The 23,066-nt window shown below is 34.9% G+C and overlaps 1 protein-coding gene across 1 annotated transcript; it reads right to left on the bottom strand.

The window, feature by feature from the left end:
* Positions 1–6,663: 6,663 nt before the first annotated feature.
* LOC115977725 (zinc-finger homeodomain protein 5-like) lies at positions 6,664–8,465 on the bottom strand. Its single transcript, XM_031099744.1, has one exon. It carries the CDS (start codon positions 7,860–7,862, stop codon positions 6,897–6,899), a length of 966 nt encoding a protein of 321 aa, XP_030955604.1. The 5' UTR covers positions 7,863–8,465; the 3' UTR covers positions 6,664–6,896.
* Between the last annotated feature and the right edge of the window lie 14,601 nt (positions 8,466–23,066).

Below are 23,066 nucleotides of genomic sequence, written 5' to 3'. Positions count from 1 at the left end.
AAGTTTGTAGAATTTTAGTTCATCCTAATAATTTTTGGTTTTAAATTATTAATTACTTGTGTTAAAATGATAAAACACCATCTTTTAGAAGAAACATGACTTTAATTTGTAGTAAAATGATATTCAATTGGCAACATATTTGTACTCTGTTAGCATAATTATCTCATTAACCATAAATTAAGTTGAAAAATATACTGAAGCATTTTTTAGCAATGCATGATTTCATGCCAACATATATAGGATTCATAAGCTTGAAGTTCGAATTGGTTTTTCTCCTATTTTGAGTACTTTTTCCTTCGAAGGTACTGACCACTCTGTTGCTTGATATGTTTACAGGTTTGTTGGCATTGAAAAGTCAAATGACTAGAAAGAACTGGCAGGAGCAACCTAAGCAATGGGAATATGGATAGTGCAATAGTCCTTATTTCATGTCATATCTCTTCTAAACTTGTGTCCTTCAAACAATACTCAATAGGCTCTCTTTCATAGCTCTAAGATTGAGAAATATGTTCAGCTATGGGCAAAGCCAGTATTTCAATGTAATCGTTGCTACTATATATGTAATGAGTAATGACTTCAAAAAATATCATAGGCTTTGCATATGAACCTTGTTATATATATTTTTTACTATGCTTGGTGCATCTCACACACATAACATACGACACATGATTACAAATGATGAGAGATTATGAGCGAGGCACAAAGAAGATGACTGACCTACCAATACCAACATTATTTGGGTGATTATTATGAGAAAAATCCTACAAAAGGTACTCGGTGGGAGTGATTATGGACATGGCGTATATAGATGGACAAAGCAACACCATATAAAGCTGACATATCCAACTCCATCCATCCTATCTTACATCATAAGAAAGGTTTTCGGTACTTTGAAAGTTGAATGTCGAATTTGATTTTTTTTTTTTTTTTTTTTTAAATCTTCCACCACAATTAAGATGTTTTACCTTCATTCCCTCAAAAAAACAAAAAAGAAAGAAAGATGTTTTACCTTCGGATATCATTAACAAGTATATTTGAAGTTTGAACATTTCAAAACTGATCGAAGAAAAAAAAAAAAAACCTATCAATATATTATTGACCAACAAATTTCAATCATAGCAGAGTTTTACGTCTGTTACAATTTATTTATTTATTTATTTTAATAAGAAGATCAAATTTGGTTTCTTTTCTTTGTGTGTGTTTGCCGGTATTTGATACGCTTGCAGGGCTCTTGGCATTGTTGGAAATGCAGAGGCCTAGAAAGAACAGGCAGGGGCATACTAAGCATTAGAAAATTTGGATAGTGCAATCACATCTCCTGCACAATTATAATCCTGATTTCAAGTTATTTTTTCTTCATGATCGAATTGTGTCCTTCAGAATTCAGATAATATCCAACTGGCTCTAAGATTGAGAAATATGTTTAGCTATGGGCAAAGTCAGCATGTCAATGTACATATACTCATTGCAAATATATGAAATTGATTCCAGAAAAATATAACAGCCTTGCACATAACCCTTTTTTTTTCAATAAGGAATGTTTTACCTCACACACATGGCGTGCAACACATGATTATAAATGGTAAAATGATAGAAGATTATGAGTAAGAAACAAAGAAAAGGACATGCCCACAGCCCACACATGGGTGATTATATGGGTGTGATTGATCATGGACTAAACAGATAGATGGGACAAGACAAGGATACCATATAAGCTTTTAACCTCACTAGACTACAAGAGCTAGCAATAGTCTCTCACTCCCTATCCCCTGAACCAAAACTTACTTATAATTTAAGAAAAAATAACAAGCATATATGAACATTTCAGAACCGAATAGATATAAGCTTTTTTGGAAAGAAAAATTCATTTCAATCAGCATGATACTTTACATCCTTGGAGTTGAGTAACCAGAAAGCCTGGCTCCTCCTCCACCCAAACACAAAAGAGAAGCAACACATTGTACATGTCTCTCTGTTCGGTGTCACTTTTATTTAACGCAAAGTTAGACTAAATCCCATTAATTTTCCTATAATCCTAAGTCATAAAATTTTACGATATAAAATTGATTCCAAATCAAAACTTCATTCCAGCTTTACAATAATGTTAATTATAACAGAGCAAATAAAGGGTCTCAAATAGTACAAAGTAATACCGAAAGTAAACTCCACAGAGCTTTATGGTAAAAAAAAAGTTTGCATGCCATGCCTTTGTGAATCCAATGTCATACGGTCAAACAGGTAAGATGAGCCAAACAAATTTCATAAGTTGAATATAAACTCAACATTTATCAATCGTATCAATCTGAATATGACACAAACTCATTAAAGCTCAACTCATAATCTATTAATTTCATGTCCATAATTTGTTAATTTCGTTTCATGTCATGTTTAGTTTGTAGGTCATATCAAATTTTGTTACCCTAATGATTAATTTAAAGTACAATGACCTAGAAACACAATTTATTTTTACAATTATTTAAGATAATAAATAAATTGTGATTAGAGGAACACACCACCTGTATAGTTGTATTATGTAACAATCACCATATACTATCTTCATACTTGTTAACAAAAATTGTGCATTTCACCCAAAAAAAAAAAAATGTGCAAAAATATCTACCACCAGTCAATGGTCTTCTACTTAATTTTATTCTTCGTCATCAAAGTCAATGCTTGTAATCACACCGTTGAAAGAAGACAAGCAAAACCTCTTGGACCGGATACCTAAGCCCAAACAAGACTAGGAATTCAAAACCAAAGACACCCCCAGTGCTCTTGACAAATCTCCGCAGCCGTCTGATAACATCATGACTTTCTCACCAACGGCCATGATCTCTCCCCACGCCCTCATCACGAACACGTCATTGACCGCGACACACGCTATCTAATCCCAACTTTTCAATTTCGCCGATTCAACTCATTTTGAGGAAGTGAGTGCAAGTTGGAGAAAAACACAGCCGAAACGCCGACCGAAGCAACCTTCTCTCCTTTACAATGGGGATTGTGATTGGTTTGTGATGTTGTTGTTTGGTGATGTGATGGTGATGGACGGTGGAGACTGAATGGAGAGGAGGTGGGCCATAGAGTTTAATGAAGGTGGATTTTTGGAAATTGGGTAGGTTTGGTATGGGGGTTTAATTTAGTAGATATGGATTTTTGTGAGATTGAAAGAGGAAAACTTGTTTGCTTCAATGAAAGAAGAATTTGAAGATGATGATGTGATTTGTAGAATGGCAAATGTAGTTGCAAGATTGTTAATAGAGGCAGACATGGTGTGTGTGAGAGAGATATGAAAGTGTTGATAAATATTAAAATTTGGTTTAGGGTATAAGAAGACTTTGACCATTGTATGTTATTTTTACATAAAGTTACTATTTTTTATCTACCACTTATAATGTGTCCTAAAAAAATTATGACACAAAATAGACGTCTTTTGACTGAATATTGTAGAAAACCAAGTTTATTTGTGATATAAGTACTGTTTAAACTTATTTGGAAAAATGAGGAGAGAAATGAATTTCGGCAACACCATTGCCGAAATTCTGAAAAAAAAAAAAGTAAGAGAAAGGACAAAGGAGAGAGAAATGATGTGATGGAAGTGGGAGAGAGAAAAAAGAAATTTCGGCAATGGTACTGTCGAAATATGTGCCCAAAAAAACCTAGTTGACCTACCCGAAATTGGGGATTGACCTGATTGAAATTAAAAAAAAAAATTGTGGCAAGAGTAATGCTATCGCCACAAACTATTTTATAATATTTTTACAAACTGTTGTTATGGCTAACTTCTTACTAGTTCTCATCAGGGCCCACGAATAATATCACTTTTTTATTTATCAACAATCACTCATCACATCAGCAGTTTGTGAAAGTTTTTGTAAAAAAAAAAAAAATTGTATCTCTATCATTATGCTTAAAGTAGATGATTACCAAAAAAAAAAAACTCAATTGTGGCAATTGAATTGCCAAAATTGGAGGAGAAAAAAAAAAAAAAACCCTCCAATTTCAACAATTCAATTGCCACAATTGATTTTTTTTTTTTTTTTAATCATGCAAAATGATAGAGATAATTTTTTTTCTTTACAAAAACTTTCACAAACTGTTGATGTGATGAGTGATTATTGATAAATAAAAAAGTGATGTTATTGGTGGGCCTTGATAAGAACTAGTAAGAAGTTGGTCATAACAACAATTTGTAAAAATATTATAAAATAGTTTGTGGCGATAGCATTGCTCTTGCCACAATCGGCAATTCAATTGCCACAATTCTTTTTTTTCTTTTTTTTTTTTTTTTAATTTCGGTCAGGTCAGTACCCAAGGGTTTTTTTGGGCACATATTTCGGCAATACCATTGCTGAACTTTCTTTTTTCTCTCTCCCACTTCCATGACATCATTTCTCTCTCCTCTCTCTTACTTTTTTCTCAGAATTTTGGCAATGGTGTTGCTGAAATTCACTTCTCTCCTCAATAAGTTTAAACAGTATCCATATCACATATAAACTTGGTTTTCTACAATATTCAACCAAAATACTCCACAAAATAGTGTCATCCAAGAATTTTTATGTCTAAAAACATCCTCTAAAGTCAAAATTTGAGTTGTCTCCTCGTAATTCACACACCAGTTTGAGTATATTTATGGAATTTGAGAGAGACAATGGTTGGCTTAACAAACATTCAAGAGGAGCCAAATGGAAATTTGCCATTTGGCAAAGAGTCGAAGGCAAATTGAAAATTTTGTCATAAATTGAGTTCTAGATCCTATGATATAGAAACGTGACGAGAGTCTATTGGTTTGTTCCCAGATCTTTAGTTCTTTACATTTTTTCTTCTTCCCAGGACCCAGATCTTTAGTTCTTTACATTTTTTCTTCTTCCACCTCCTAATTTTGATAAAGTCCGATGAATGCTTTATTAAAGTCTCATCATTCTTGCCAAGAGCCTCTCGATTTATCCAATACTTCCTTGTATTTCAAAATATACTCTTTACATAATTGTTAGGGTTCATTTTTCTAACGAGCCTGACATAAAATAGTCCAAATAAAAATAATAGGTTTAATACTACAAAATTACAATCTAAGTGTGTGTTTAGGTTAGGATTAAAAATTAAAATTATATGACTATTCAGCTTATTTTTGCTATTATTTATGAGCCCCACTGTACTATTTCAACTAACTTTTACCTTTATCTACAGTACTTTTAGTAATAATTTTTCAGTTTCAGTAAAATAAGTGATATCCAAACACACCCTAAATCATCTTAAACCTACTATTCTTACATCTCTTTCATAAGGTCTAAGCCCACATAGAAAGCCTATTGGAGAACTAGGAGATGTAATTTGGAGAGCAAGTTCTCAAATTATCAATCACTGATTTTGAGAAGTTTTTGACTAATTTTTGTGTACGTAGGTTTTTAGCTTGGACCATATCTCTTTATGCATTGAATCATAGTTAACCTAATCCACCGGCCAATGTAATTTAAGTTTTAAAACAATGAAATTGACATAACTCGATTCTCAAAAAAAGAAAAAGAAAAAAAAAAACATAACTCATATTCAAGGAAGAAAATAGAACTTTTAACATATACTTTTAGGAAAAAAGTCATAGTTTTTCATAATAATAAAAATGGTTCTTTTATAGTTTTACATTCAATCATCGCTTATTTTAATTTAATGAAAAAATTACAAAATCATAATGATAAATGAATATTTTGTTTCATTGATAGAATTGAGAATTTATATTTGATAGAAAATAAGTTTACAAAGCCTTAGTCCTAGATATAGTCTAAAAATTATATGGCTTCGCTCCTAGTTATATTCTAAAAAAAAAAAAACATAAATAAATTTAATTCATGAATTATTGAGTTATTGAGTGGAAATGTATTAGACACCCACCCTGCGTGGGTGACCAATCTTCTAATATATGGTGGTCATGGTCTGAGAGAGAGAGAGAGAGAGAGAGCAAGAAGAAAGAAGGTCATAAGGGGGTCAGATTATGAATGAATCAACCAACCCATGTTTAACCCATCTCTTCTTTTATTTTTAATACAAATCTAAGTTGACCAGATTTCTTTGAGCCAAACTTAACCATAATCAGAATCCCACCCCTCTCTCTCTTTCCCCCCCCCCCCCCCCCTTTTTCATTAGACGTATTATTTGCAAAATAATAAATTTGTTTATATTCTATTTGTTGGGAAAAAAATAGAATAATAATGTAATTGTAGTTGTTCCTATTATGATTGTTTTAGAGTTCTTAAGATAACTTTACCTCTGAGTCACTAAATTCTTGTTCATTGATTTCAAAATGAGTAAGTTATATTTTGTCACATTATCAATTTTTAAACTAACTCTAACTATCATCATTTTTGTATTTATTTAAATTATTGAAATAACAAATTTCAATCTACTGTCATTTCAACCTTAGGGTTAGGTTGTGTTTGGATAGGAAAACTCCATGCTGGAGTAGATATACTAAGAACTTTTAAGTATTTTAACATAATCGTCGACACAAATAAACTTTCTTACACAATACTGATCAACTAATTATGCAAACCTGCCAGCATATTTAATTGGGTTCATGCCAACCTTTGTGCACCATAAAGTCTGACCAAACTCATGTTGTTTCTGACATAAGAAAATGTCCGTGCACATCTGAATGGTTTCAACCAAGCATTAAACAAAATGAAGAAAAAAATTGCATAAAATGGAGAATAAAGAAAATGTAGGAAGAAGAAAGGAGAGGGCTACAATAAGTGAATTGGGAAAATAATCATTAAGACAAGGCAACAATAGCTAGGGATTTTTAAAAGAATTACACTAATCCCACATCAAAGATTCTGACATAAAATTCTTGATAACCCACCACCCCATCCTATACAAACCTTATCCTAGTCTTTCTAGTTTTTCTACATCTCAGCCTCTATGCCTCCCTCCACTGCCACTGGTTTGGCATTACCCATCTCAAAAGTTTGCCTTTCAGTCTCATTCGGCTTCTTCATTGAATTCTTGTTATTGTGCATCCAAACCTTAAGAACCTGTCTCTTCACTCCAATCTCAGCACAAAACTTCACCACTTCCTCTTCATCTTGTTTCTGAATCCTCCACCCAACCTTCTCAGCAAACTCTAACATCTTGTCCTTCTGTTCCGGTGTGAACTTAGTTCTGAACCTCTTCTTTGACACAGAAAATGGTGGCTGTAGCATTGCCTCTGCATTTGAATGGAACACATTGAGGTCTTCACTTGAAGACTCAGTCCCTCCCCCACCACCACCATAAGCTACATTCATTGGTTGAACAATGGGAGCAGTAGGGTTTGTATGAAACCCCATTGAGAATTTTTGATGGTGTAGCACTCCAGCTGGAGATGAAAGTGGGGGGATTTGAAGAGGGCTTAGCACTATACTTCTTCTTGAACCAGGACTGAATTGAGTCTCACCATTAACCTCTTTTCTGTGAAAGTTCCTGTGGCAATCACAAGCAGCACACTTCAAAGCTTCTAGGGACCCTTCTTCACCGCTTGGCATGAACTCTCCACAGCCATCAAAAACATTGCCTCCAGTGCTCGCTGCGTGATTCCTTAAGCATTCTCGGTATCTAACTGTTGCTGCTGATTGTGGGTTTGAGTTGGATCTGCCTAACATGGGTGCAATTGTTGCACTAGTAACTGGATCTGGGACTGTGACTGTAACTCTTGCTTGACTAGGGTGTTGTTGAGGAGCTAGGGATTGTGTACGACTGCGGCTTGTAGTTCCACTTCCACCATGAAATCCATCTCTTCTTCTCTCAACTTCTAGTGATCCTCCAATGAGATGACCACCATAGCTTAAAGATCCTGGGGTTCCTAGTTCTTTTTCTTGCGCTTTCATTTCCATTATTTATGCACTGATGGAACCTCTCAATCTTCTATCCTAGCTTAGATCTTGGACCGCTACCAAGATTTTGTACCTTGTAACTTCTCTTCCAATCGAAAAGGCCAACAATTTTTCAAAGAGATAATTAGAGGTAGCTTAACTAATTATCGTGTTTTTTTTTTTCTCCCACTTCCACCTTATTTAGAATTAGGGTACTGCTAAACCCACCAACCTATGCTGCTAATTTCAACAGTTCTCACTTACAAGACGCGTGCTTTGAAGAGAAAGAGAGAGCATAAGATATAAAATAATTGGAAACAATAACTCAAAATAAATACAAGAAATCAAAACTTGGACCAAACTCACAGTTGTGCTACTGAGAAAAGCAGCAGGAGCAGCAGCTTTACCATCTATTTAGCTTGCACTTGTGCACAACCACAGAATTAGAGCTAGAAGAGAGAGAGAGAAAGATGGTGTTTTGGTTTTGGTTTTGGTTTTGGGTTTGTGTTTCAGTGCTTCCAACAAGCCAGCTACACATCCAACAAGAGACAGCTTGGTTGCTTGTGGTGAAGCCAGGGAGAGATAATAAGGACTCAAGTGCAAAGAGAGATACTGATGAGAGCAAAGGGCTCACCCCCTCTGTATAAAACAACCGACAACGTCACGTTCATCCTTCTCCCACGCCCTGCCATTTGGGTCCCACCAGGTCCGACACTCCACCCTTCATTATTGCTCCTTTTCTCTTCCTAATCCTAACACAATTGACTCTCCAAATTACACAAAGACACATCATGTACTGCAGTAACATACCCCCAATAACTACCGTAGTGCGACGTAGCTTTTGCTAGCTTTATCATTCTCTTAACAAATCCATACTTCCCTTAATAAAACACTTAAAATAGTAGTGTGGCACATTAGTAGGAGTTTTCATATTATTTCACTTGATATTTAACAGAAGTTGATTGAGCGATTTGAGCTATGGCGTTTTAACAAATAAGTTATATTCATGATGATAGCTTCATTAATATAGTATTATCCATAATTATCATGACGTGTGGTTGATAATTTTATACTACAGAATCTTTTTATTTAGAAAATTAAAAAAAAAAAAAATTAAAACACGTACTTATTTATTAGAAACTAAGTAAGAACAGAAATACAGTACATAGTAGTGGGATCATATTGACATGGGTAAAAACTTGGAAAGTGAAAAGTGGGAATGGTCCACAGTGATGGAGTTGTCGTGTTGTGCTTGTGTCTCAACTCTCAAGCATCGAATGCTAATATGCGACCCTCTGCACCCTCTGCAGCACCACGCTTGCCCCCAAGCAATGTCTTTACTTTTCTGTGATGCTATCGATTGCTTTATTTGTCTCTCTTTCCACGTCTTTGCTTTGGTACTTGGTTGCTAAATATTTGCCTAGTGACGAAAGGAGGAGCGTAAGCCTAGTTTTATAGGGTAGTTAGCCATATGCACCAGAATTTTGTATTTAAAAATTACTCTTTTAGTCATACTCTAGTCATGTGAAATCATCTGCTACATTTATTTAAAATCTCACCCCAAATTTTAGTCAAAAGTCATTTCTTTATTTTAACTAGGCAAAAATTTACTTTTGGTTCCAATAATTTAGGGTTTTTTTTTTTTTTCCTTGTGCTTTTTAAATTTTTAGTTTTGGTTCTTCGAGTTTCTCAATAATATTTTATTTTGATCCTTACCATAATTTTAATGTAGAAACTTACTTATGACATGGCTGACAAAATACTCACCTGACACACACTCACAAAAAGTAAAGAAAAGAAAGTAAGGAAAAAAAAAAAAAAAAAAACAATGAATCTCTAGTCCAGGACAAAAATAAGCGAATAATTAACCAATTTAAAAGCTATTAGGACTCTCTTAATTTTCTGGTTCAAGTCATAGGTAATGCCCACTCATATATGTTTCTTTTGGTTAGTGTTAAATTCTTCAGAACCCTATCAATAACTTTTTCGCTTTGGCGGCACACCACCTCACCAAGACTCCTGTTAATATCCAATTAGCTTAGCCGCACGAGTTTGGCTTATCTTTTTAATTTCTACTTTTTATTTAGTTAATGAATAATGTGTCAATTTTTCATTAAAATAAAAAAATATTTGAGTTAAAAAAATACTGGAGGTAAGTCAAATCTAGCCGCACTAATATGAGATTAGCGATTGAATTCCAAGTCTCTTAAATTAAAAAGGGTAAATTGTAAATTGCACCCCTAAAATTTGAAAGTGTTTGGATTTTATATCTTGAAGTTTTAGAATTTAGATTTTAGCCTCTAACATTTTGGAGTGTTTAAATTTTATACCCTAATATTTCAAAATTTGAATTTTACCCACTAAATTTTAGGAGTGTTTGGATTTTACTCCCTAAAGTTTAGAAATGTTTAGATTTTATATCCTAAAGTTTTAGAATTTGGGGTATAAAATCCAAATACCCTCAAATTTTAAGGAGTAAAATCTAAAATTTGAAAATTAAGGGTATAAAATTTAAACACCCCAAATATCAAGGGTAAAAGCTAAATTTTAAAACATTAAAGTATAAAATTTAAATACTCCCAAATTTTGAGATATAATTTACAATTTATCCCATATAAAATAGAATTATGGTTCACAAATAGCGAGTGACATTTTTGCTTCCATGCCGCACGGCATTCTTTTCTAGTATTCTTCTACCAGGTTCAATGCTTTTGATTGTGTCCTTCACAATTGACAATTCACAAACGACAGAACGGTGATTATCAAGGAACCTATCGCCCTAATTTTGATATCCACAGTACATATTTTCAACATGTCTTTTGGCTCAAGTACTGTACAGTTTCATCGTCCACACCCCCAACCCCAAACAGTTTTTTTCCAGAATTAAACCAAATTCTCTTACATTATCTATATTTTATAATATTTTGTACTTAAAAGAATTTCTTCTTCTTCTTCTTCTTCTTTTTTTTTGTTGTTTTTTGTTGTTTTTGTTTTATATTTTGATTATTTAGCTATAGATTTAATCTACCCCTTGTGTTTGTAACTTTGTATCATGTATGGCTTTGGTTCTAATTTGGTCTTTGTTTTTTTTTTTAAATTCTTACAATAATATAAGAAATTAATAGTTTAAAAGCATCTCCAGCAGATTAGCCAAATTTTTGTACTATTTGGATAATGAAGAGTGACATTTAGCTTTTAGCTGCCCACTTTTTCACTCTATCATTTCTCTATCTCATTTAAATATTATTTCTTCATTTATTCTTTATTCTTTTTTAATCTTTATTTTTTCTTCCTCTATTCATTCTTAACAATTATATTTTCCAACAAAAATTGTTACATTCACAATATTTTTTGCAATACTTTCACAAGAATCATAACAAAATCTTATATGAAAAGTTGTTATTAATTCTAATTTGAACCTACCACTGAAATTATATTTTTACTCACCAATATTAGCTAATAACAATATGTTACTTAAGATTTATTGTGAAAATATTATAAAAATATTGTGATTGTATTTCCTTTCTTTCATCCATATGTTTTTTTTTTTTTTCTCTTGTTTTTTGTCCATTGCACACGTATACCCATATTTCTCCATCCTCTCCTTTTCTTCTCTACTTTCCACTTGATTCCAGAACCTCCCTCTCTCTTTCTTTCTCCAGCTCTCTCATTTTCTACTCTTTTTTCTTTTTCTTTTTCTACTTGATTCCAGAACATTCTTTAGCTCTCTCTGTGATACGTCTCACATAATCTTGCTTGCCTTTTGGTGTCATTATCTTCAAACACACACAGACACGCATGGAGAGAAAGGAGAAATAGCCTTTGCTCCACCTCACAGCCATCGCTGCTCCTCTTCCTCACTGTAGAGTGCATGCAACCAGGGGTCATATCGGCTTCTATTTTTTTTCCTTGTTCTTGATTAGTTGTTGTTTTTTATTTTAGATTTGTCAGATCAGCTTCTTCTTTTTTTTTTTCTTGATCTTTTATTGTTGTTCTATTTTTTTTTTTTTCTGTTCTTGATCTGCTGTTGTTGTTGTTTTGATTTTAGATTTGTTATTTAAATTAAATCAGTTTTATGAGAGCAAGAATTGTTTTGTGAGAAGAAACAAAGAGAGAGAGTGTAAGACCCAAAAACAAATCAAAGAAGAAAAAGAGAAGTGATAAAGGGGGTGTTTGGTAGAGGAGTTTGAGTAATGTTGTTTGTAATTTTTTGAAATACTTGTGGGTGAAAAAGTGTATAATATTGTTTAAAATGTGAAAATGTGAGTTTGAACTTGCCTACCAAACAGACCCAAAATATTAAGGGCTGAAATTTTTTAATAAAAAAAATTAGTTGCTAATCTACAATAGCCCATCAAGTTTGATGGGCTACTGTTCATGAGCAAAATTTTTTTTTTTTCTAGTTTTAGAGAGACGTTGGAGCTCTCTTTTCCTCTTTTTTTCCGGTTTCATTCTCTATATTTTGGATTGAACTTATTGTTGCTGAAACTGAAAACTGAAAACAATGTAGCAAAATAATTTTTAAATGTGTGAAAAGTATCGTGGGACCCATTTTTAATATTTTTAATACGTGAACAGTACTGCCACAGTACGTGAACAGTACTGCTACAGTACATGAACAGTAATTTTTTGTCTCTTCACAGTAAATTTACTGTTCATGCGCTGAAAAAAAAAAAAAAAAAAAAAAAAAAAAAGGACAGAAACGTGAACGTTGGTTTCAGCTGAAACCAAACGCTCACATTGAGGCCGTTTGGATTCCACTGAATCCGGAGTCTGCGTTTTACAGGTTTTTTTTTTTTTTTTTTTTTTTTTTTCCGCATTTGTTGACTTTGGGTGACAGAATTTACTGTTATGAACAGTGTATGCACTGTTCACATACTATGCATACACTGTTCACGTATTAAAAAATATTAAAAATGGGTCTCACGGTACTATTTACACACTTAAAAATTATTTTGCTACAGTGTTTTCAGTTTTCAGTTTTCAGTTTCAGCAACAATAAACTCAATCCAAACGGACCCATTGTTTGTTGATAAGGCTATGATTTGTATAGGTGCACAGTGTAGTATTGTACCATACATCTAGCCACGCTTGATCGTAGCTTATTTTTTTTTGGATAAAAATTGATCGTAGCTTATTGATTGATCTTTACTAGTTGTGAAGCCGTATCAAGTCACCTATTTCTATTTACTACTAGAAATAGGTCCGTGTACGGTTGCTGTTTGATTTCTACATAAATAACACCTATGGTATAGGTTGGTGTGTGTGGGTTGAGATTGAGACAGCTAGGACCAAAAGATAAATAAAAATAAAGAGCTTTTTCAATTTTAATTGACTATAATTCTTTTTGGTGAGATTTTTGTTTTTTGCTATTAATTCATTGTGAACTAAAATGGCATTTACATAATTTTTTCTTCTATAATTTGATGTTTGCAATGGGGGTAGAGTATTACAACTCTGTTTCATAATTTACTAATTAATTAAGTTATACGACTCTATTTAGATAGAGGAGGAGTGGAAGGAAATAGAGTAGAGTTAGCTAAAAATAAACTAATTTTATGTTAAATCTACTCTACTCTACTCCCCCTCTCTCTCTCTCAATCTAAACGGACCATTAGTTCATGCATGAATATTATAATCATTCATATTAGCAATTCTTTTCTTTGTATCAGAGAGTTTCCTACATGAAATACTTGACTACTTAATTTAAGTGGTACCTTTTTTTAAGGAAGAAGATAGAACTTATTTAAGTGATTTTTATTTTCACTATTCCTTGTTTTTATTCATTTCATTTTGTTAGTTTTGCCAAATAGGGTTTAAGTTTGTATATGTAATATGATAGCCGAAATTTAACAAGTCTCCTTGTCATTAACAGGGATATAGTCCGATTGATGGAAATGGATTCAAATGACCATGGAAAGAGGAAACAAAAGTTGGACACACATATTAGATTTGAAGATCCATGTCGAGACATTGTAGAAAAAATCGTCTCTTAGATCCCCTTAAAACCTCGTACCAGAATGAAGTGTGTATCAAAGATTTGGTGTGTTGTAATAAACCATCTTCGTCACTCTAGTTCTTTAAGATCTTCGTCAGCCTTAGTGTACATGTGCCATAATTTGAAGCACGAAAGCTCAAATTTCGTAACATTTGAAGAACAGAGAGGAGTCATCTATGCACAAAGCTCACTCTCACTCAGTCACTCATTCCATGGAGCCAGGTTGGTCGACTCCTGCAACGGCTTGCTTCTTTATGCTATGAAAGACGAAGAACATTTTACAGAGGATGAAGAGCTTTTGAGAAAGTATGTTGTTTCAAATCCAGCTCTTAACCAGAATCTAGAAATTCCTACCGGAAAGAGCTTTTTCTCTTATGGAACTTACGTGTTTGCAGCAATTGCCTATGAAATTTCTCAAAAGCACTTCAAGGTGATATGCTACTCCCTGAACAAATTCACTGTTCATTCTGAAGTAATCGAATGCCGCATATTCTCATCTGAAACCAGGGAATGGACAACACATGAAGCTAGAATTTTCAACTCCACACGTACAAATATTATTGACAAATGTTGTCATACTTCACTCTATTGGAAGGGAAAACTATACAGCATATGGGGGAAAAAACAAGAGTGAAGTCATGCTGGTTTATAATGTTGAAAAGGGGTTCTTTGAGAAAACCACTCTCTATCTCATTGTTATTGTATTAACCAAAACAGAAATGAAAAAACTGAGACTAAAAAATAAACTGGAAAAGCTCAAGTATTATTGCTATGGAAAAGAACAATACAATTCAATCATTTACAAATGAATAGATACTCATATATATAGTTACATCAGAGAAGGAGGGAGAGAGAAGCCCAACGGAGTCTGGTATAACAAACTTGTAACTGTCTCACACGAGTCATAACAGATCCTTACACGTGCGTGATCCTTCAGACCTTCAATACTAATATAATCTAAAACGGCATCGTTGGGTTTTAATGAGAAACGACACCGTTACACTTTAGGCATGTTTTGTATCTAACCACTTTACTACACGACACCGTTTTGGACTGAGAACTAGCCGTTGGAACATTTGCTTCTTCTCCTTCAATATTTGATTCTGAGCTTGCACGGTCATCCCCCCTCAAACGAATGGGAAATTTCCACATAAGTTTGGAAGTAAGCCAATTGAACTGGGGAGAGGGAAGGCCCTTGGTAAACAGATCAGCAAGTTGATCATGAGTGGAAATGAATTTAATGAGCAAGTTATGCCTGAGGACCTTTTCACGAACAAAATGATAGTCAACCTTGATGTGCTTTGTGCGAGCATGAAACACAGGGTTGGAGGCAATGGCCAAAGCACTAACATTGTCACACCAAAGAAGCGGAGGTTGAGGAAGAAAAATACCAAAATCTCTAAGGAGCATTCTAAGCCAATACAACTCAGCTGTAGTAGAAGCTAAAGCACGATACTCAGCCTCTGTGGAAGAACGTGACACAGTGCACTGTTTCTTAGAAGACCAGGTTATGGGAGAATTACAAAAAAACACTACGATACCAGTAATAGATCTTCTATCCACAGGATCCCCAGCCCAGTCTGCATCACTATAATCTGATAAGGAGATGGGTCTTGGAGTAAAAGCAATCCCAAAATGAAGGGAACCTTGAAGATACCTTAGGATACGTTTATCAACCTGAAGGTGATTTTGGGTAGGAGTGCTCATATGCTGACAGGCCTGTTGAACAGCAAAAGACAAGTCCGGCCTGGTGAAGGTGAGATACTGTAAAGCCCCAACAAAACTCCTATAGGATTTAGGATCAGATAAAAGAGGGCTGTCATTGGGAAGGAGATGATGATTAGGAGAGCATGGTGTCTTACAGGGCTTGCAATTAGTCATGCCAAACTTCTTGAGAAGATCAAAGACATATTTGGACTGATGCACAAACAAACCAGTGGATGTATAGTCAATCTGTAGACTAAGAAAGTAGTGAAGCAAGCCAAGATCTTTAAGATCAAACTCTTTGCCCAGAAGGTTGATGATGGTAGAAACAAAAGAAGAGTTATTACTAGTGATGATAATATCATCTACATTGAGCAACAAATACACAATGAAAGAGTGATGCCTCAAGATGAACAAATTGCCATCAGCAGCTGAAGCATAGAAACCCACATGAAGAAGCTGAGAGGTAAATCTCTCAAACCAAATCCTAGGAGCTTGTTTGAGACCATAAAGGGCTTTATGGAGAAGACACACATGATTAGGAAAAGAAGGATCAACATATCCTTGAGGTTGAGCCATAAAGACCTCCTCCTTCAAAAGACCATGTAGAAAAGCATTTGAAACATCCAATTGCTTCAATTGCCAACCATGTTGCACAGCCAAAGCAATAAGAAGTCTAACAGTAGCAGGCTTAACAACTGGACTAAAGGTTTCATCATAATCTAACCCATACTGCTGAAGATAGCCCCTAGCCACTAATCTGGCCTTATACCTGGCAACAGACCCATCACTATGCCTTTTGAGTTTGTAAACCCATTTGCAAGTTACAACATTTTTATGTGGAGGAAGAGAAACCAAAGACCAAGTCTGTTGCTTCTGTAATGACTGGAATTCAGCATCCATGGTAGCCACCCATTGAGGATGCTTGGAAGCAACATCAAAGGAAGGAGGTTCTGCTTCAGTATAATCACATTGTACCTGCATAACTTTAGGCCTATATATTCCATGCTTAGACCTTGTAACCATAGGGTGAGTATTGGTGGAGGAAGGAACAAGAGCAAGAGGAGCAGGATTGGAAGATGATAAAGAAGGTTGGATAGAATCTGGGAGCATAGAGGAAGAAGGTGCAGACACTGAGGAAGGAGTAGTAAGAGAAGTAGGAACAACAGGGATTGGAGAAGAAGTAGAAAGAAATGAGAGAAGTAGAGAAGATAACAAATCAGAATATGCTGAAAAAGAAGAAGAATTAGGAGTATCAACAGATTTAGGGGGTGCTAAAGAAGTAGGAACAGGAGGAGATAACCAATCAGACAAGGAAGAAGAAATAGGAACATGAGGATTAGTAAGATTGGGATTAGCAGCAAAAGGGAAGAGAGATTCATTAAACAGAACATGACAAGCAATATAAATTCTGTTGGAAATAGGATCGAGGCAAATATACCCTTTAGACAAAGGTGGATAGCCAAGAAATATACATGGTGTAGACCTAGGTTGTAGCTTGTTCTTATTATAAGGTCTAAGAAAAGGATAGCAAGCACACCCAAAGGATTTAAGAGCATGAACAGAAGGTGTTTTAGAGTACAATTTTTCCCAAGGAGACTGAAAACTTAACACTGATGAAGGAAGCCTATTTATAAGATAAGTGGCAGCAGTGAAAGCATATGACCAGAAATTAAGAGGAAGATGTGACTGATAAAGGAGAGCAAGACCTGTTTCAACAACATGTCTGTGCTTCCTCTCTGAAACTCCATTTTGCTCAGGGGTATGAGGACAGGAAGATTGATGGAGAATGCCATGAGCAGAACAATAGGATTGAAACTCAGCATTAGTATATTCAGAACCATTATCAGTTCTTAAAATTTTAAGTTTGGAATTATGTTGAGTTTCAACCATGTTCTTGAAGTGCTTAAAGACAGATAAAACTTCATGTTTAGACTTAAGCAAAAATAGCCAAGTGAAACGAGTGTAATCATCAACAAACAGTACATAGTAATTAAAGCCAAGCAAGGAAGTAATAGGAGAGGGACCCAAAACATCACTATGCGCAATTTCAAGAACTGAAGTGGAAACAATTGAAGATTTATTCAAATGAAGTTTGTGCATCTTAGCACTTATACAATGTTCACAAGAGGAATAAACCTCATCAATCATGGACAAAGAAAGAGATGAAAATACACTCTTAAGAACAGAATATAAAACTCTAGAATGAGGATGGCCAAGTCTGTGATGCCAGAGCAGAATCTGGTGTGGTTTGACAGACACAAAGGCAGAGGACTTGAAATGGTTCAATGATGAGGATAGGTCAGAGATGGATGGAATAGGATAGACCCCATCTCTACTCAACCTTGCATAGAGGATCTTCCCCGTGGGCAAATCCTGAATTAAGAACTTGTTGGCATCAAAATAACAAAAAACATTATTTTGGAGACACAGTTTATGAACAGATAGAAGGTTAGAAGCAAGGTCAGGCGCCCTTAGAATATTATCAAGCCTTAAATTATGAGTTAGGGTTTGAAGCTTACCATTACCAATGTGAGTGACTAGCAGTTCCTGACCATTCCCAACAGTGACAGTCTCATTGCCTTGAATAGGTTGATGGTGAAGAGACAACTGTGACAAATCGGGAGTTACATGATCTGAGCAGCCTGTGTCAGTAAAGCCAAGAGTTGGAAGCCTGAACTTGAGCAACATTGGCCACCATTGAAGCAAGTTTAGCAGGGGCATGCCTTCCTTGATATGCAAAGTCCATGTGATGGCAACAGTCAAGAGCTGAATGACCATTCTTTCCACATATCTGACAAATAGGCCTATTGGATTGACCTTGATTTTGAGAAGGTTTAGGTTGATTAAAAGACTGAAATTGAGATGGAAAACCTTGATTACCAGGATTAAAATTCTGGAACTGAGAGCCAGATCCACCAAAAATTAGAGTAATTTCCCCCTCCAAAATGAGAATTCATTGAATTCATTCCATCAGAGTGATTCATTCCAACAGAGTGAGGTCCATGTCCACGAGCACCTCTCCCTCTCTAGTTGTAATTTCTTCCTCCTCTTCCTCGAGGAAAGCCTTGTGAATGAAAGTTTGTAGCCATAGCCATAGCAACTTGATCAACACCATTAGATCTCTTCTTTATAACTCTCTCTTCAGCATTAAGTAATGCATTCAATTCTTCCACTGACAACACATCACTCCTAGTTCTAATAGCAAAACTAAAAGAGTCATAACTAGATGGAAGACCATCAAGAACAATGTGGAGAAGTTCCTCATCATCCACAAACACAGACACAATAGCTAATCTATTACGAGCTTGCTTAATTTTCTGAAAATAACTATCAATTGATTCATTCCCTTTCTTAATTGCATTCAATTCATTACGGAGACTCATAACATGAGATCTTGAAATTGATGCAAATCTCCTCTCTAACACTCTCCAAACACCTCTGGCAGATTTTTGCCCAACTATGAGAGCAAGAATTGCAGGAGAAAGAGTTGAATTCAAGAATGTGAACATTGCTTGTTCACGATTCTTCTAAGCTATGAACGTTGGATTAATTTCAGTAGTAAAATTACCAGATGAATCCTTAAGAAATCTATCTGGAGCAGTGACTGAGTCATCAAGAACATCAATCATGGAGTAGGTATCAAGAATTACCTCGATTTGATGTTTCCATACCACATAATTCCCATAATCCAGCTTCACAGTCATCATAGATGACATATTTGATAGCAACAGCAACAAAGAATTCACTAGCAGACCTGAAGAAACCATAGCAGGCACAACACTAGAAGAAGATGATGAAGAAGATGAACTGGACTGAGTAGAAGCCATTGATATTGGATCAATGCTTTGATACCATGAGAAAACCACTCTCTATCTCACTGTTATTGTATTAACCAAAACAGAAATGAAAAAACTGAGACTAAAAAATAAACTGGAAAAGCTCAAGTATTATTGCTATGGAAGAGAACAATACAATTCAATCATTTACAAATGAATAGATACTCATATATATAGTTACTTCAGAGAAGGAGGGAGAGAGAAGCCCAACAGAGTCTGGTATAACAAACTTGTAACCGTCTCACACGAGTCATAACAGATCCTTACACGTGTGTGATCCTTCAGACCTTCAATAACTAATATAATCCAAAATGGCATCGTTGGGTTTTAATGAGAAACGACACCGTTACACTTTAGGCGTGTTTTGTATCTAACCACTTTACTACACGACACCGTTTTGGACTGAGAACTAGCCGTTGGAACATTTGCTTCTTCTCCTTCAATATTTGATTCTGGGCTTGCACTGTCATTCTTTGATCTCGTTCCATTACCAAAGATGAGTTCTAAGCTGCGAAGTGATTTGGACGAAAACTGTTTGTGGGAGTCCGATGGACAACTACAATTTTGTCGATCAGGATTTTATGGATTTCATATATGGACCTATGAAGACCTAAACAATGATGATGTTTTTCATGGAGATAGAATTGCGAACAGGTGGTTGCTTAAGCTGAGAGTGGAAGAAGTTGAATTGAAATTGAGACTTCGTGAGTTGTTATTTCCTTGTTGTGAGTCTTGTGAGCAAGAAGCGGAGCGTATCCGTCCACATCTAAAGGTTATTGCCTTTGACGACGACCTGCAGATACTTTATGTTAAAACTACAGGATTCATCCTTTCTTATAGCCTAGAGACTCGAAGATTAGAAGAGTTAATGTGGTCAGATCTTTCTTCAATATTGAAAACATGAACTGCCACTATGCATCCAAGGCTCTTCAAGTGCACCGGTTTGTACAATGGTCTTCTTACATGTACAGGCCAAGAGTAAAAGATGCTTTGCGTTTTTATTTGATTCAAATGTATTTGTCAATCTATTCTGAACTTACTCTTGTTTTGACGTTCTACGGATTTTTAAACTCAATTTCGGAAATTCAACTTATCTATGGTGTGGGAGGCGGTGAGAAATTAACAGTGGAAAAGCAATGCATTGTTTTTTTTTTTTTTTTTTTGGAAGTAAAGTAAGTACATGGGGGTTTGGGGTTGGGGTTGTTTATAGTGGAACTTTTGAAATTGTGTTTGTCAGATTTTGTTTTGGGGGGTTGGGAAATGAGGAATTTGAATATTGGAGGTTTCTATTAGATAATATTAAAAAGTATAAACTGAGTTACAAAATTCTTGATAATTTTTTTTTTTTTTTTATAATAAAGTGAAATATGTTTTTTGCTTTTTAAGAGTGAGGAACGTTTCTCAGAATGTTACATATACGGTAAATCACTACAAATCATCCTCCCAATTGTAATTTCTCTTGCTCTGTCCCCATTTCTCTATGCAAATTGACCATTAATCGTCATCGACTAAATGTTGATTAATGACTAGCATTGATTGACAATTGACTTTCTGTCAAACTTTTTTTCACTCAAAATTATGGCTATCCCATAATTGTTAAGAGTAGATTATGAATTTGGAAATCAATTTTCTATTTCGGGCTCCCAAATGGCCTTAAAATTTTTAAATATATACCAATTTGGGAGATGTTTAGTGAATGAAAATTTTTGTATATAAAAAATATTTGGAATCATAAGAATCATTAATGATTTTCCATGCAAGCCAAATAACAAAATGATTTGTTGTTCTTTTTTATTGTCGCAACAAAAACTGAACAGTTTCATTGCAACAAATTTAGTAAGACTTGTAGGCAGCAACTGTTGTATAAGTGAGAAATTTTATGTCAACATGAACGTTTGATTATTATAATAGTTAAGAAATGTTTATTTGATCAAGCTCCAAAGGTATATTGCTTAAGAAACAAAAAGCTCAAAAGGTATATAATAGAGCTTCTAAGTGTAATAACATGATGTGCAAGTCAGAGCCCGTTCGGTTTATGGGTTTTCATCACCAAGTTTTCAGTTTCGATCACTCATTTTCCAAATTTTTAGACCCCACACCAACTTTGTTTGTTTGGATTAGTTTCTTAACTCAATTCTCAAAAAAATGAGTTTGAGTTATGAAAACTGAAAACAAATTTTTGATGTTTTCAGTTTTTGAGAATTGAGTTTCAGTGGCATTTTTGTAAAATTAAAAAAATAATGGGACCCACCCGTATGACTTGTCCCATCACGTAACGTCTCTATCCAAAAATCAGTTTGGCATTCTCACTCTAACCCATTCTTCTCTTTGTCTCATCTCCTTCATTTTGTTTTTCTTTTACCCAGAGCTCTCTCTTCTCTCTGAACCTTCATTGCTCCTCCACAAGCCACCACCACCACACCAGTCATCACCATCACAAGCAACTACCACGAGCCACCGTGAGATCAGTTCAAGCTTAGCCCAGATCGGGCCTTCGTTTTTTCTCTCTCTCTCTCTCTCTTTCCTCCTTTTGCCAATTTGGTTTCTCTCTCAAGCGTTTTTTCTCTCTCTCATCCCTTTTTCCAGATCGATTCATCTTTGTGTCTAATTTCATGATTTGGGTCTTTGATCTAAGGATTTTGAGTTTGAGTTTGCTATGTTTGTGGTTTGGGTTCCCTATGCATTTGTGTGCTGGTGGGTATTGATTTTTTGTTGTGGTTGGTAAGGCTTGGGCAGTGGTTGTGATTGTGGTTGAAGGCTGTTGGTTGTCTGGATTTTTGGTTGTGGTTATGGGTTTCCTGTGCATTCTTTTGGATTTTTGTGTGTGGTTGTTGGTGGTATTGATGGTAATGGAACCTAAGTTTGTTGTTGGTGGTGGTGATGAAACTGGGTTTGGATGTGGGTTTCATGTTCTTCGTGTAGAGTCACGCTGGTAAGGAATGAAGATAGTTGAAAAAGACTGATTGGTGGGCTCTACCATTTTGACAAAAGGTGAACTTAAAAGTTGAGATATATGACTGGGTTTTGTTACCAAACAAAAATTTTAGAGTTTTTGAGTGATAGTGAGTTTCGAGTTATAAGTGATGGGCTTTGAGTTTGAATTGAGTTATAAATACTGAGGTCATTCTCCAAAATATGTTTGAACCTCTCTTTCAAGCTTGTGCTTATACATAACACTTGCAAATGAGCTGTATAAAGAGTCTCGACAACTGATATAGAAAACAAAGGTATGATAGAGTAAAGATTCAATTAAAATATAGGATAGTCTATTAGGAAAATGAGCAGAGCAAACTTGGATTTCTTAGTGTCCACCCTAACACTACATACAAGGTATGGTTCATAGAAAAATTAAGTTGCAATTGAAGGGTTGAATTCATGAATGATTTACCATGATGCAGCAAGACAAGTGGAGCTATAGCATTTAGAGAAGATCTCATTAACTCTGCATCATCCCTGCCTAGTACAGATTTCAAACTTAAGCTACATATAAAATAGTTCTAAGAGACAAATTAAGAATATCAACTTTATTTGCAAAATTATATGCTATTTTTGTTTCATGAAATGGGTTAAGTATCAAAATGAATCTCACTTGGGGCTTAAAGGACAGAATAAACCACGATAAACTAAAAAGAAAGAAGTCACAAGGCATAAACAACAATTTTGAAAATTCATACACTACAATAA

The sequence above is a fragment of the Quercus lobata genome, chromosome 2 (assembly GCF_001633185.2).
Source record: "Quercus lobata isolate SW786 chromosome 2, ValleyOak3.0 Primary Assembly, whole genome shotgun sequence".
NCBI classification, from domain to species: Eukaryota; Viridiplantae; Streptophyta; class Magnoliopsida; order Fagales; family Fagaceae; genus Quercus; species Quercus lobata.
This window is presented reverse-complemented; position numbering and strand designations above follow the sequence as displayed.